General features: G+C 46.1%; 1 protein-coding gene across 1 annotated transcript in view; it reads right to left on the bottom strand.

Annotated features, from left to right (window-relative positions):
* Nucleotides 1-16,619, bottom strand: part of LOC147035612 (complement factor B-like) — a 155,648-nt gene that overhangs the window by 34,709 nt on the left and 104,320 nt on the right. The window contains exons 13-14 of the mRNA XM_085845276.1: nt 14,191-14,377; nt 6,146-6,240 (exon numbers count right to left, since the gene is read on the bottom strand). Coding sequence (XP_085701402.1) covers nt 6,146-6,240; nt 14,191-14,377 — 282 coding nt within the window. The remainder of the gene's footprint in view (nt 1-6,145; nt 6,241-14,190; nt 14,378-16,619) is intronic.

Here is a 16,619-nt window from a genome sequence, read left to right as displayed (position 1 = left end):
TTTAATACCGCCTTACAGAGTTGAGGGTGCTTCCAGTTCATCCGCCGCAGCATCACCTGCAGGTCCAACACCGTTATCCCCATAACGCTTATACACCGTACGAGACGCTGCCTCGATTCCCCATACAGAGGGCAATTTAGAAAAAGTGATTTAAATCTTCAGGTTTTCTGCACACATCACAGAACCCCGTTGGGTGACATCCAATTCTATGGAGGTATGCATTTAAGCGACAGTGCCCGAGTCTTATTCTACAAAGCACGACCTGGTCCCTCCGGGAGAGCCTGGGGAGCTTAACCAGCGGAACCACCTCCGACTGCACCTTGTGAAAAAATCTCCCCTTCGTACAGGAGTCCCACTGACATTGCCATTTTCCCACAATACGGTCCTTGACCAGACTAATGATTTCTGAAGGTCCCAAGGGGATTTGGGTGACATTGTCCATTCTGAGGGCATGTTTTGCCGCAAAGTCACTGGCCTCATTCCCCCCGATGCCCACATGACCAGGGATCCAGCACAAATCCACCACCAGACCCCTCCAGTTCATGATGTTATGCAAATGCCAAGCTTCTAGGGCCAAGTCATACCTGCAGCCACCCTGTAATATAAGGATTCCAGCACCTGTAATGCCGAAAGTGAGTCTGAGAGGATAACTGCACTAAGAGGATTGAACTCGATTATCCATTCCATAGCTCGGACGATTACAAATAGTTCCGTCGAGAAAACTGAAAGATGATCGGTTAACCAAAAAGCCCTGACCACACGGACATTGGGGATACATATCGCTGCCGCTGTCCTTCCTAGAGAGGGTTCTTTAGACCCATCCGCATATATATGCAAGGATTGACTCCAACTTGTATTTATAAACTCGATAGCCAGGTTGCGCTCTACCACAGGATTAACTGAATCCATTTTTCCCCAGAGATCCATGCGGAGACGAGGGGGTTCGAGTGTCCAGGGAAGTTTTTTTTCGGTTGCTCTTGGCCATATCACCGAAAGCCAGGCATCCGTAATCCAGGTGGGAACGAATTTTAGCTTTGTATATCATGAGAAGACTGTCACGATGTGCTCCCCACTCTGTTCCAGAGAGACAACGTAATAAATTTGTGCCTTTGGCACATTTACTCCCTGTATACTTTTGACTCTTCCCCATATAGTTTTGAGAGGGGTATCCGGATTAACTGATGAACAAAATGATTTCCAAGAGGCAGACTTGGCCCGTTTTATAGTTCTTTGGGCTATCGCCCTTTTCCTCTTAGACTCTATAACGTCCTCCAACCTGAGGGTTTTCCTAAGTCTCTTTAGAGCTGCCCATGTTCCCTGGATTGCCAATTTGCAATCCTCATTCCACCAGGGGACCTTAATTTTCCGTCCCCCTGAAGGAATTGAGGTTGGGATTGTTTCCCAAGCAATGTTATACATAATTTGAACAATATTGTTATTGATGCTATCTATGTTGTGAACACCAATCTCTTCCTTCACTTCCCTGACACATCGATCTGAAAACTGACCCCAATTCGCCTTAGAAAAGTTCCAAGAAGCCGGACCGAGTGAGTCCACAGAACCCCTTTCACATTGGAGATTTGTGATCACAGGAAAGTGATCACTCCCTCGGTTGTCATCATGGACTTCCCAATCGCATCTCGCAGCTTCTATTGAAGAAATAAGAGTGAGATCCAGAGGGGACATCTTCCCTGTGGATGGATTTATACATGTTCCCTGTCTGTCATTTAATATCACCATATCGAATTCATCGATCAAATCCTCAATAATATCGCCGTTCCTATCAGTGTCTTTGGAGCCCCAGAGAATATTATGGCTGTTGAAATCGCCATAGACAAGTACCACCCACTCACACCTTCTAAAAACCTCCTGAAGACTCTTGTGCATCAATGGTTGGCAAGGATTATAGAAGTTTATAATTGTAATCCTCCCCCTTGAGCCATGGACCTTGATAAGAATACACTCCAGCTCCGTAATGTCTTCCGTTTCCGTGAAGGGAACACCAAATTTCACCATAATGCCACACCCACCCCCTTTACCTCGAGACCTATCCCTACGAATAAGGGTATACCCCGGCATATGAAATCGATTATGCTCCTTGAGCCATGTTTCGTGAAAACAAATACTATCCGGTTTAGTTAACAAATCAGAGACGTATTTTGTAAATTCGGACCCGTGCGCCACGAGACTTTTAGCATTCCATTGGATTATTAACATAAATCACATTGGGTCCTGAGACTGTTTGGCATCAGGACTGGTTTCTCTCTCTCTTTTTTATTGTCCGTCTTGTTAAATATCTTATTAATATCCTTGGTAGAAATACCATCCCATCCCAGATGTTTACAGGCTGCTGAAGCAATAATGCTAATCTTCTCCGATCTCCTTTGTACAACAGCTGTGCAATTTACCACCTCAGTAATAAATCCAATGAACCCCAATTTAGAAATGTTCAAAACCACCATGGCACTTGAATCCTCAGTTTGGCAATCCTGATCTATTGTCTCCGTCTGACAACCAACCGAAACTGTTTGTATCTTAACCGGAGCTGGAGTTTTAGTAATCCTATTCGTTTCTTTGACTGGCAACACAACTTTGGGGACCTTGAGCACCGCCTCCGCATACGATAACTTCCCAGTGGTTTTCACTTGCTGAATCTGGGCCGCTCTTTGAAATTCCAGACAGCCTCTGTAGGCTGCACTGTGCTCCCCACCGCAATTGGCACAGCACATCTTAACGCACGTACAACTCTCATACTCATGATCCCCATTACACTTGCTGCAACGCTGTTTACCCCGACAGGATGTTGCAGTATCACCGAATCTTTGGCATTTGTAACATCTTAAATGGGGAGGGATATACTGTACTCCCGAACAGGAAAGGCTTGGTAGCCCAGGAACACTTTAGGGGGAAGGACCGGGATGGAGAAGGACAACACCACACATGTGGTATCGACCTTCACACCATCCCTCACCGACGCAAGACGACGAACATCACCGACTCCCATGTCAGCCAAATGCCTCTTGATAACCTCCATATCAATGTCCAGGTCAATCCCATAAATTACCCCCCGGCACTCCCTTAAAGACCTGGGGATGTAAGCAGATATTCGAATATCCCCAAAAAGAGAGACTCTCAGAATCTTTTCCCGCTGGGCCACCCGATTTGCACTGGATCAGAAGGTCACCTGATCGAAGTTTCCTTGCACAATGTAAGTCACCAAATTCTTTTCCAATTACGGTAGCCAATTTTATAGGGTTATTGAAAATTAACGACTTGGACCCTTCCACAGCCGAAATTATAATTGGGAATTTATCCCCCGACTCCTCTTTATCCTTAACCCCTTCCCGCACCTCCGACTCTTCACGGCTTCCATCACCCGGCCTGCCCCTCTTCATGGCCGACACTCGAGAAGTTCTAACACTTCTTGACGAGAGCGCCCAATCATCCTCACCCGGTACCCCCTCCATATACTCTCCTCCCCTGGGGATCCCCAAGAGTGAAAATAAGGACCTTACCGATCAATACCAAATTACAAGTACTCAGAACCAGAGGTGATACCGAATACCGGAAGTACTTGGAAGCACCCCCTTCCTCCATTTTTCTCCCCCAGAGATTCCTCACCGGCCCATCAGAGATTTGAGAACCAACTTCCTCAGTCTCTTCAATCTTATTCTTCTTTCCAGGGCTTCAAGCAGCTGTTCATCACCACCTCAGGTCATCCACAACTATGATTTTATCGACCCCCATTCACCCTCACCAAGCCCACCTCATTCAGTGTTTCCAGTTTTTCTTTCCACTTCTGTGATTGAGAGTTTGCAGCAGTCTCCATCTTGTTCATCCCCTGTGTGCTCCCCTTGTCCTCATTCTTCTCCACATCCGGATTTTTCCGTCTCCCTCCATTTTGTCTTTCATCCACGCTATTTGCGTGGTCCTCCCCCCCCCCCTTTCTTTATACTTTTCCTTTTATTTTGTTACGTCCTGATCCATTCTGATGTCTGAACTATACGCTGGCACTGAGAGTGCTGTGAGATGTGGTGATACAATTTCTGACTTATTTCCAGTTGTTACTGGAGTTCATCAGAGGTGTGTACTGGCCTCCACACTTTTCAGCACTTGTATGGACTGGATTCTGGGGAGGATGTCGGAGAGATCAAGCTGCGGTGCATCATTTGGGAATGTCAAGATCTCTGACCTTGATTTCGCAGATGATGCAGTCATCTTTGCGGAGACTGGATATCCTTTTGGGGGCCCTCGAGGTGCTGAATGATGAGTCGGAGACACTGGGATTACGGGTTTCTTGAGTCAAAACGAATATCCAGGCTTCCAATGGCATATTGGATGCCGCTATCTTGTTTGTGCATGTTTGTGACGAGGAAGTTGAGGTCACGGAGAGATTCACTTACCATGGCAGTGATATTCATGTCTCTGCTGGCCGTGAGCCAGAGATCAAAAGACATCTGGGTCGAGCCTGGGGAATCATGGACTCACTGGATCATGGGGTGTGGCGCTGCCGGTACCTGTGCGGGAGGACGAAAGTCCGAGACTTCAGGTCCTTGGTGCTTACAGTCTTGCTCTACGGATGTGAAACTTGGACTCTGACCAGGGATCTGAGACGGCGACTTAATTCCTTTGGAACCAGGTCTCTTCGGAGAATCCTTGGCTCCCACTGGTCAGACTTTGTGTCCAATGAGTGGTTGCTGAGAGAGACTCAAATGAGATTTGTTACCTGCAGAGTCCGTGAGTGTTAGCTGCGGCTGTGTGGGCACGTGACTCGTTTTCCTGACGCTAATCCTGCTCACCAGATTCTCTCAGTGAGTGAGCCTCGTGAGTGGAGGAGGCCAATGGGCTGACCACGTTCCTCGTGGTTGCAGCAGGTTGATCGGCATCTCAAGGAGGTGGGGATGGGCCAGGTATCTGTCTGGGGGATGGCCCCTCGAGTACCGGCAGAAAGTGGACACAGTGACATGCTGCTCCAGTGAATGCTTCCATCCGTGACCTGACCTGACCTGATCCATTGTGTTCTAGCTCCTTCATGAACATTGGCACTGTATACAAAAAACAAGGCATTTGTAAAACTGACATCACAGTGGCTGTGTGAGTGTCAGGGGACATAATAGTAGAGTTGACAGGAGGGGACGTGGGGGTTGATAGGAAAGAATGGTCCTGTGCATATACATTTATGCAAGCTTGAAGACTATTACCATCTCAAGGTACCAAATCTGGAATGTTAATCAGAAACATCATTGTTCCAGTGAAACGTAGGGTTATTGAATGCTTCCTGAAGTTTCCATTGCACATGCCTTCTTGATCGGTATGACTGGTCCTATTTATCATACTCGCCAAGTGGAGAGGTATTGTAAAGAAGGAAGAGATGAAATAGCAAAAACGATTCACCATAACTTGCGTGAGAAGAAACACTGCCAGTCACATCTATGACAGAATAGAGATGAAAGCAATAAAAGGATGACTTTTTTTTTCATGAGGACCGGTTTCTTTTTTCATGGATTTTCAATTGTTCGATTTTCATTTTTAATTGATTTATCTGGTTGAGGTAAGAGAAGACATAAAGAAAGGGAGGTAATTATAAAATCAGGATAGAGGTGGGAAATGCAGGGAAGGAAACAACCACGTGGAAAACGAACGATTAACATGAACAATGATCTCTTTTTTTCACTGTAGTATGAAAGAACCTAAAAAAAAAATAGAAAGGCACGCCTCGAAGTTGTCCGATATGCCTTCACCCACATTATCACATCATTGTACATTCTTGTACCAAGTTTGATTTAAATCCCTTCAGCTGTTCTCAAATATCACATTTTTAGCTGACTTGACTTCTGACCTATGACCTCTTGGTCCCATAATCTAATCAGTTAATCTTTGCATCATCATACATACTTGTACCAAGTTTGACTTAGATCCCTTCAGCCATTCTTAAGTTATTGTGGTAACAAAAACTTATCATGGACGAACAGACGGATGGATGGACGGACGGACAGACAATCCGAAAACATAATGGCTCCGGTGACTTAGTCAATAGAGACATTAAAAAAAAAAAGACTTGTATCTATGATAGATAATAAATATTTGGTTTCCTGGCCATAAATTCCCCCTGTGTGTGCAAGCTGTTTCATGTAAATATACATACAGTGCTCTTCACATTGTTCTTCCCAGGATAAGGACTTGGTGTTCTCAAGTCGAAGGATGTCCCTCGTCGCAGCTGTGCACGGCAAGCAAACTGACCTGTGGGTATAATCACATTTCAGCTCACTGACAAAACCCTTATAAAAATCTACCATCATTTAAAATGACTTCTGACGGAAATCTGATTCGATGTTATCTTTGTGTTTGACAAATTACAGCTCACAGATCTAAGTCAAGGTGGGATAACCAAGTCACAGCACTGTCTGATGTTCGGTGTATTGCCATAAATCGTTCCTCAAATTTCTGTCGGTGACACTTCCAGCACACATCAGGTGATGGGATGTTACACAGGACTGGGAGCCACGACATGAGTGTTGATTTCAGTGTTCCACTGATTATCTGCATCAATGTTTTCAGGACAGTGTCCATGTGTTTTGTGTGGCTGCTCTCTGCCCAAACAGGAGAACAGTATTCGGCTGCAGAGTACATGAGAGAAAGGCTAGCAGTGTGAAGACTGCGTGCACTTAATCCCCAGTTGGTGATGCTCGTTTCCAGATGATGTTTACCCTGATCTTCATCTTTTCTTTGATCCATTTTAGGTGTTCGCGAAATGTGAGGCCGCCATCAAGTGTGATTCCAAAGTACTTGGGGAATGGCTTGTTCTTGACTGGTTTGCCACAAAAGGAAACTTGGAGTTTGCTGTTAGCCAGTCGGTTGCTAAGAAGGAAAGCAGTAACTGTAGTCTTAGTAGGGGTTGGGTGGTGGCACCAGGAGATGAAGTATTGCTCCATTAACTTGAAGCCCTGGGACAGGGTACCGCTGAGATCTTCAAGGTTGATTGGTTGGGTAGCAGGGGCAAGATTATCTGCGTAGGCAAACTTTCTGAAGGTGGTACAAGGCAAGTCACTCACATATATGTTGAAAAGAATTGTAGGTAAAGGCCCTGTCACACCTTGACGTTTTAGCCAGCATATGGCAAGGTCTCAAAATGTATGTAAAACGCTGGCGTACGCTGAACTATTGATGTTTTTAAAAAACGTTTTGGGCGAATAATGAGTGTTGGACGTATGCATAATGTATTAGTAACATACACAGAACGTTTTAATCACATATAGATAACTTATACCAACGAATGCTGAGCGTGTTGTCGGCGTTCACAACCTATGCCCAACGACAGTCTAACTTATGCATAGCGTGGCAGCGTATCGCCAACGATCACGTGGCGTAGGCTATTCATAGGCTGCGGCTCGACGATTCAAATCATAACCGCACGAGACATCGAAGTGTGAAGCCGCTGTCACACCTTGACGTTTTAGCCAGCGTATGCCGACGTATGAAAAATTTGCCGAACCAAGCTGGCACACGTCGAATACGTTATGGGTAAGTTTTGTATACGTTAATAGCACGCTGGCATACGTCGTAGTACAATGGCATACGTCATAGTACACTGGCATACGTCGTCATACGCCGAGTACGTCGAGAAATTTTCGGCATGTTGAAAATTTCTCGACGTACTCGACGTATGACACACATTCCGCATATGCTGGGATAAGTTGTAGGCACGCTACGCGATCGTTGACACACGTCGACATACGTTACTCATAAGTCGAAACACGTCAATGTAATGGTTAGCGTCAGTGTTCCAGACTCCCTGTTTTTTTTTTTTTCTTCGGTATGACGGTGAAGTTGACACTTCAATTTCTAGTGTGCTTATGATGTAAATCGTTGAGCGGCAGCCTATTAATTATATTATATTATAACCGCACTAGAAATCGAAGTGTTAACATGACCGTCATACCGAAGAAAAAAAAAAACCAAAAAAAAAAACCAGGGAGTCTGGAACACCGACGCTAACCATTACCTTGATGTGTTTCGACTTATGAGTAATGTACAAGTAACGTGTGTCGACGTGTGTCAACGATCGCGTAACGTGCCTACAACATGTTACCCATAGGTTACAAATAAGTTTTGGGTATGCTAACCATTACCTCGACGTGTTTCAACTTATGAGTAACTTACAAGTAACGTGTGTCGACGTGTGCAAACGATCGCGTAACGTGCCTACAACTTATGGCCAGCATTATGCGGAACATGTGAGTCATACGCTGGCATACATCGAAAAATTTCAAGCATGGAAAATTTGTCTAACACCTCGGCATACAAAGACGTATGCCAGCGTACTACGACGTATGCCAGCGTGCTCTTAACGGATACAAACTTACCCATAACGTATTCGACGTGTGCCAGCTTGGTTCGGCAAATTTTCAATGTCAATGAGAATCTCTGATATTCTAATCTGATTGGAAATCTGATAATCTGGAATAGAAATCTTATATTTCAAGATAAATTTTTCATCCAGGACAGTGTTTTAAGGTGAGCTCATGATGTTTTAAATGATATTGGATGGTAGTTCAAGGTAAACCTGCACGTTTTGTTTTCGATGATGAAAGTTTGTGACGTGGTAATTGAAACATTTTCAACTCTTTTATGAGGACATCCTAACTGCACAAAGCATTCACAGTATTTTGAATAAGGCACACAAGTGTGCCAAGTTTGGGATGAAAGGCATTGTGTCCACTGCCAAAATAGTTTTCTTATTAAGAAAATATTTTCTTACAATAAGTTTTCTTAAAACAAGAAAACCATGAGAAAATTTTTCTTGCAGCAAGAAAAATGTTCTCATGCTTTTCTTGTTTCAAGAAAACATTTTCTTGCATTATATATATATATATATATATATATATATATATATATATATATATATATATATATATATATATATATATATATATATATATATATATATATATATCTTCTTCTTCTTCTTTCGGCTGCTCCCGTGAGGGGTCGCCACAGCGGATCATCCGTATGATCCGCATAGTGATTTGGCACATGTTTTATGCCGGATGCCCTTCCTGACACAACCCTGGTCGCCTCTTATGACACCGGGATATGGTACACCTATTTTAACCGGGGTATACACTGGCCCAGTACACTGGTACTCATTTCGCCGACCTCAGAAGGATGACAGGCTGAGTCAACCCCCTGGTGTATTAATTCAGTGGCCCAACGGGGCTTGAACTCAGGACCTTTTGGATCCCAAGCCACTGCCCTAACCACTGCGCCAACACACCAGGCATATATATATATATATATATATATATATTGTTGTAGATTTCCGCCCGTTCGGCGTGCGGACGACCGCCTTAGCCCAATTGCGGCCGCGCGTGCCCACCGAAGGAGCAATCTAGTCGTAGCTTCCGGATCAATGCCAAAACCCAGCTACGCGTGTTTTAAACACCATAAACCAGCCAACTCTTCTGCCCACGCGCTACAGGGTCAATCGCCGAATTGTCGATCTACCTAACTATTTGTGCCGACAGAAATATCGGGAGTTTATACCTCGACGAGCCTGCATGAAAACGAGCCGCTTAAGCGGCTCGTTCCGTATGCGAATACCGAGCGGTTTTAATTCGCCAGATCCCGTCGGACCAGATCTACTTTTATCGTCTTTAAAAGCCAGCTAATATCCCGAACGCAATTATGGCAGTCAATGGCAGGAAAGGACGCAACGAGCAGGTGACATTCAACAATGGGGGGTATTTATTTTACACAGCACGTATGCAGTTAATGGGGGAATAGGGACAAGACATGAGCAAAAGCCTACAGCCGAGTTCTATTATGCAATGTACATACAGGCACTTACAACAATTCTACTTGCACAGACAAGGCGCCACAGACTTTCATGCAAAACCCCAAAAAAGAAAGATACGGCTCATAAGCCTTGAATAGTTCTCAGAACCAGGATGACCGAAGGGACTCCGAGAGGCCGGGCAGGTTACCTCGTTGCCCTTGTGGCGACTCGATGGGTCTTTGTGCGTGGGGGCCCTCGGTATCTGTCTCTGTTCACTGGGGGCGTCGCCAAACGCGCCAGTCGCTTGAGCGGCCCGAGCAGCTTGGCTGGCGGCCGTCCTTGGTCGCTTGGCCTTCCCCGCGGCCTGGTCGATTGGGCCTGGCTGACGACGCTTCAGAGGAGCGAACGGGCCTTGCTCTTTTAGAGTTGATGCTTTTTCAGAACCCGTTCACTCCTCAGCGTCGCTCGACCGACTCAGTGCCGTCTGCTCGGACCGTTACGTAGCTTGCTCCGTCTCCGGCTGGCGACTTCTCCCATCTCCAATGACCCGTGGTATCTGTCTCTCGACTCAGCCAACTGACTCCCATCTCCCGACTCCAACAACTCATTTCACGGCGTTCCAGCACAGCCTTTTATCGGGCCCTGGGGCGCCCGCTTCCCCCACTTTTCACCCGAAGTTTGGCCCCACCCCCTTTTCACCTTCGACCCTTCACCCTCGCTGGCTCCACCCCCCTCACTACTGATTGGCCAGCTTCTTCAGAGGGTAAGGCCTTTCTGATCCGTTCTTGCCGCCAAACGCGGCTGTGTTTGAGATCACCGTCAAAACACGGCCATGGGTTGTCGTTGTTGTTGTTATTGTTGTTTGTGGAGATGCCATGGTTGTTGACTCCGTAGCGTTGTGGTGGGGATGGCGTGGTTGTGGAGATGATGGTGAGAAGTTCGTTTGTTTTAAAATAAAGATAGAAAAGAATAACTGCCTCAAAGATGCACATCCCGGTATACGAACAAATCCCGTTAAACATCGGTGGGGAATTCTAACCTGGAACACACACTTACCAGAATAACTGATCTCTGGGGAACCTGAATGGTGTTCTGTGAATTTCCACAACCGTAACAAAAAAAAAAAAATATATATATATATATATATATATATATATATATATATATATATATATATATATATATATATATATGTTGTTGTGGTTACCAAATTCGCAAACCACCATTCAGGTCCCTGAGGTGAGGTATCTCGGTAAGTACATGTGTAGTTTGGCCCAAACCCGTTGTCTAGTGGGAATACATGTCATTTATGCGTGCTGCGACTCTTCAGGATAGCCGTTTTTCTTTTGCTATCTTTATTTTGGACCAATCGCCATGATTACCACCACCAGTCACAACATCAACCACCAACCACAACGCCGCTTCACCACAACCGCCACGACCTTCCCGTCACACCTCGCAACCGTCGCATCGCCACCGTTCTTGCGCCGCTTGTGGGTACCGGTGTTGGACTCGTGCAGGGCGCGCGCCGAACAGCGTGTACAAAACCACGGATTTTCTGCTTCAAAAACGGATCAAAAACGACACACGCCCACTTTTGTTCCGTCCAATCGGTGAGCAAGGGGCGATTTGGCCCCGCCCCCAGGGCGTTGGAGGGCGATCGATATATGCAAATTTATGGATCAAAAAGCATTCACGCCCACTTTTTCTCGGGCCAATGGGGAGCGAGGTGAAAGGTCGAAGGGAGGGGGTCAAAGATGAGAGGGCGAAGCCACGGGGCTGATAAAAGAAACCGCGTTCGTCAGTCGAGTAGTAGAGTCGAGAGGGAACAGAGAGTTAAGACTTCACAGGCGGTGGAGTTGGCAAGAAGGAGCTGGTCGTCGTGTGCGTTGGAGTCGGAGCGGAGGGGACGGAGCTGTGGAGAGGCGGCGAGGGCAGACGAGGGGGTGCTCGCGTCGTGCAGGGAGCTGCACCCCAGGGAGGCCGACAGCGCGACCTGGCCGAGGTGGAGACGCTCGTCGCGGGGCAATAAAAATCCTCGATACCCCGAGCATCAGCAACCCCCTCCTGTTTCCCCCCGCGCTGAGATAGTGCGACCAAGGGGGCCCCCTTTCCCACCCCCTACCAGACACTGCCCGCGAGGCCCGCGGAGTTGAGGCACCATCGCCGCTCCGCGTCTCATCACCAGACGGGTAGGCCCGACCCGGTCTCGGCCTCAGGCCCGCCTCATCCTTGAGGGTATTCTTTCCTTGGTTTTGGGTATGTGTTGTCGGCGCCGTCTGTGAAGTAAAATTGTATAAGTGTTGCCGTGTGCTCGCGTAATCGGTATTAGATCTGCATTGTCGCATTTGCTTTTTGTGTAAATTGCATTGTGTTTTTCTTTTCTATGTGCTTTTGGTGGAATTGAATATGTGTGCTTTCCGTTCAGCGCGAATAAATGTGCTTTGTGTTGAACTGTTTCCCGCTTCGCTTCGTCATTTCTTTCATTGAATCCTCATCTTGCTTCACGTAAAGGGTTGGTAGTGGGCTGAATACGCCCGATAATTAATCGAACCGTAGAGGTCGACGAATAACACCGCTCAGTTATCCCGATAGTACGGAACGGGTCGCTTAAGTGGCCCGTGTCCGAAGTCGACCTGCGGCGAGGTGCGATCGCCCGGTCTACCCTCCGTGTGGGTACTTAGGTAGGTCGAATTTGGCGAGCAACCCTATCCCACGTGGGGGCTGTTTGGCTCGATCGCGGTGAGACCGAAAGGTCCACCCGTGACTGGTTCCCGGCGTTAGTCCGAGAGGGTCACGACTGGATTGTCCGTCCGGTGGGCGACGTGCCGCGATTCGAGTTACGTGGCCGTCAGCACGCCGGCGGGCGCGAATCCGTAACAATATATATATATATATATATATATATATATATATATATATATATATATATATATATATATATATATATATATATATATATATATATATATATATATATATATATATACAGTATATGATTCGCAATCATAGTTTCCTCTGGCATGACACCACACCCTCCATATTGCACTACACCACACCTCCACTCCCACACCTTAGGCACCAGTAGTCTCCCTTCACCTCCCCCAAAGCGTACTGGGTTGTGTTGGTCGGCCGACTGCACCAGTTATTCCGAGGCCGTTTTATCCCCATCCGTTCTCTTTCTTCCTGGGCTATCTAATCTTCCTCGGGTTTGTGTATGTGTGTATGTGATGGCGCCTGTCGTGGCATAAGTTAACATCGTAGAAGTGATAATGGAATACGTCTGCTCCGTGTCTGCTTTTGTAAATTGCTTGCCTTTTGTCGCACCCCACAAATTCCTTGCTATCCCTGCTGTACATAATAATAAACCCAAATTACTGTGCCACATACCTTTCCTCGCTTTATTGTAAAAATATGCATTGTATAGAAATGTTCCCATCTCGTCATCTTTTCCTTCATTGGTCCAACACAGTTCATATCCGAGCCTAGCTGGGATGTGATCCCCCAACGATCTGTTTTCCAGATGGTACATTCTTGGGCAGTTACTTTCGGCTGCATCTGATCAGGTAAGGTGATCCGGTTTGCACAAGGCATGCCGAGGGCATGCCGAGGGCGTGTCCCCCGGTAATTAGATCATGTGCCCATTAGGTAAACGGTATTTATTTAGACGGAGGACCCTATGTCACGTGGTCAAGTTATTAGCATTCACGGTCAATGTGACCCGCCGCGTCAAGAAGTTATTCGTGTGCGACGGCCTGCGATTCCGGAGAATCTGCTGGGAACCCGAGGTAGCCTCCCCCTCCCTCATGGTCTTCTCACCCCCGACCCCACGTCCGCAACACTTTGCTGTCAGGAGTGGGATTCGAACCTGGGGTTTCATCCAATAAAAATATTTCATCTGAGTAAAATATTCAGATTATTCATCTTATGGACGATAATGATAAATTTATAGCTAAACAAGTTCATGCAAATGAGATAATATATCCAGATTTCAATAAAGTGGTATTAACCCACAACTTAAGAACTCCAATATTGTATTTATCAAATTGTCAAAAGTTCTTTCCATGTGAAAAAAAAAACTTTTTAACATCTAAATCACAAGTAGGACAAATACATACAAGTAAACATCAGCGTACATTAATATGGAATGAGGACATGGCAGATAAGGAACAAGTAAATATATAAATGTAATATGTGCAATTTGAAACATGGGTTTCAAGCATCATGACCAATCAGTTAGGATAAGAACAGCAAGCAGGCCAACCGATTCAGAAATTGCATGTATTTAAAACTTTTCTGAATTTTTAAAAATCAAATGTGCTGATCAAAAAATATAGGTCTGCAATCGTGGTCAGGGACAAAATGGGACCACCGAGCTAATAATGGGTTTGTTATTGTAACTCAAATACACTTACCTTATTCTCAACTCAAAGTTCATCGGCATCACCTTGATGAGAGCAATATCATAGTTAAATGACTTTTGTCTCCTTCTCCGATTAGATGGCTGCTCCTTGCGAATATTGGATTTAAATTTAAATTTTGGGTGGATAATAATTTCCACCACGTTTTTTATTTCTGTTCCTTTGTCTTTATCAGATGCACCTGAAAAACAATTTATTCGGGTGAATCCACATTGGTTAGCCAGACAATGCCATCTTCTATACCAATAAAAGGCAATGTGTGTGTCAGTGTGTATGTCTCCTCCATAACTCCAAAACCATAAAACCTATCAGCCTGAAATTTCGCATGCATACCAAGAAAATTCGATGGAAGTGCCAGAGTAAAAATTGGGTGTTTGGGTTAATTAAAACACCCCTTTTGAAGATAATTAACAGAATTATTTAATAATATTCTTCACGATCCTCGGCCACCTCGCTGTCTGGGGTCTTGAATAGTTTCCTGAGTAACCTCGCTGGGGTCTGAAGCCACCATGTACTTTTTGGCCAGCTCAACCATGCTTTGACTTGGAACAGGCCATAACGATTTCTTCACGATAAAGTTTTTTTTGTTATCACTTTCCTCACTCATACTATCAAATGCCTGTTCATCATAGCAACAAATCACTGGGTATATTGCAATGCCTATAAATGCCTGGAAACACCAGGGTTTGTGGCTTTATTTCATTTGCGCATATGAATAACCAAGAGAATCTCTTAAGCTAAGGATTATTACAAAATGTAAGCCCCAGATTTGAAAGCATCAGCAGTTCCGACTCCGAAAAAAAAGTGTTGATTTGTCAAATTCGACACAGTTTGGACATGGCTGTCACTTGCCAAGACAGCCGTCCTTCTCAACCATTTAATTGGAGTGCTTGCTTGAGTGCTTAAGCCACTGGCCAAGCACCCTACAGTCGACGGCAGTACAGTTTGTGTCCTGATCGTGATGTACAGTCAGCAGCTGCTACAAGGTAGAGCGTGCTCTGATGACGTGTTTTCGCTACAGCGTGGATTACATTCAATAACAATGACAACAGCCAAGCTACGTCATTCTGAGCAAATTGTTCACTCACTGCAGATGCTTTTGCCGCGCCACGTCATTCTGAGTGAGTTGTACCTGCTTCATCATTCCGAGCGAGTTGTTCATGCTCCGGCATTCTGAGCGAGTCGTTCGTGCTCCATCATTCTGAGGGAGTCGTTCGTGCTCAGTCATTCTGAGCGAGTCTTTCATGCTCCGGCATTCTGAGCGAGTCGTTCGTGCTCAGTCATTCGAAGCGAGTCTTTCGTGTTCCGTCATTCTGAGCGAGTCGTTCGTGCTCCGTCATTCTGAGCGAGTCATTCGTGCTCCATCATTCTGAGCGAGTCGTTCGTGCTCCGTCATTCTGAGCGAGTCGTTCGTGCTCCATCATTCTGAGTGAGTCGTTTGTGCTCCGTCGTTCTGAGCGAGTCGTTCATGCTCCATCATTCTGAGGGAGTCATTCGTGCTCAGTCATTCTGAGCGAGTCTTTCATGCTCCGGCATTCTGAGCGAGTCGTTCGTGCTCCGTCATTCGAAGCGAGTCTTTCGTGCTCCATCATTCTGAGCGAGTTGTTCGTGCTCCGGCATTCTGAGCGAGTCATTCGTGCTCCGTCATTCTGAGCGAGTCGTTCGTGCTCCGTCATTCTGAGCGAGTCGTTCGTGCTCCATTATTCTGAGCGAGTCGTTTGTGCTCCATCATTCTGAGCGAGTCGTTCGTGCTCTGACATTCTGAGCGAGTCGTTCATGCTCCGTCATTCTGAACGAGTCTTTGGCACTCTGTGATTCTGAGCGAGTCGTTCGTGCTCCATCATTCTGAGTGAGTCGTTTGTGCTCCGTCGTTCTGAGCGAGTCGTTCGTGCTCTGACATTCTGAGCGAGTCGTTCGTGCCCCGTCATTCTGAGCGAGTCGTTCGTGCTCCGCCATTCTGAGCAAGTCGTTCGTGCTCCGTCATTCTGAGCGAGTCATTCGTGCTCCATCATTCTGAGCGAGTCGTTCGTGCTCTGTCATTCTGAGCGAGTCGTTCGTGCTCCGTCATTCTGAGCGAGTCGTTCGTGCTCCGTCATTCTGAGTGAGTTGTACCTGCTCCATCATTCTGAGCGAGTGGTTCGTGCTCCGTCATTCTGAGCAAGTCGTTCGTGCTCTGTCATTCTGAGCGAGTCGTTCGTGCTCCATCATTATGAGCGAGTCATTCGTGCTCTGTCATTCTGAGCGAGTCGTTCGTGCTCCGTCATTCTGAGCGAGTCGTTCGTGCTCTGTCATTCTGAAGGAGTCATTTCGTAATGAGCATGATCCCGACTGCATGAGAAGTTCCAAGGTGAAAAGTGAGATGGAGAATGTCCTGAAATGTTACAAGGAGGTCGACGAATAGAAAATGAAGGCAGCCAATCAAG

The sequence above is a fragment of the Eptatretus burgeri genome, chromosome 1, assembly GCF_056783735.1.
Source record: "Eptatretus burgeri isolate ZD-2024b chromosome 1, Ebu_testis_v1, whole genome shotgun sequence".
In the NCBI taxonomy this organism is placed as follows: domain Eukaryota; kingdom Metazoa; phylum Chordata; class Myxini; order Myxiniformes; family Myxinidae; genus Eptatretus; species Eptatretus burgeri.
This window is presented reverse-complemented; position numbering and strand designations above follow the sequence as displayed.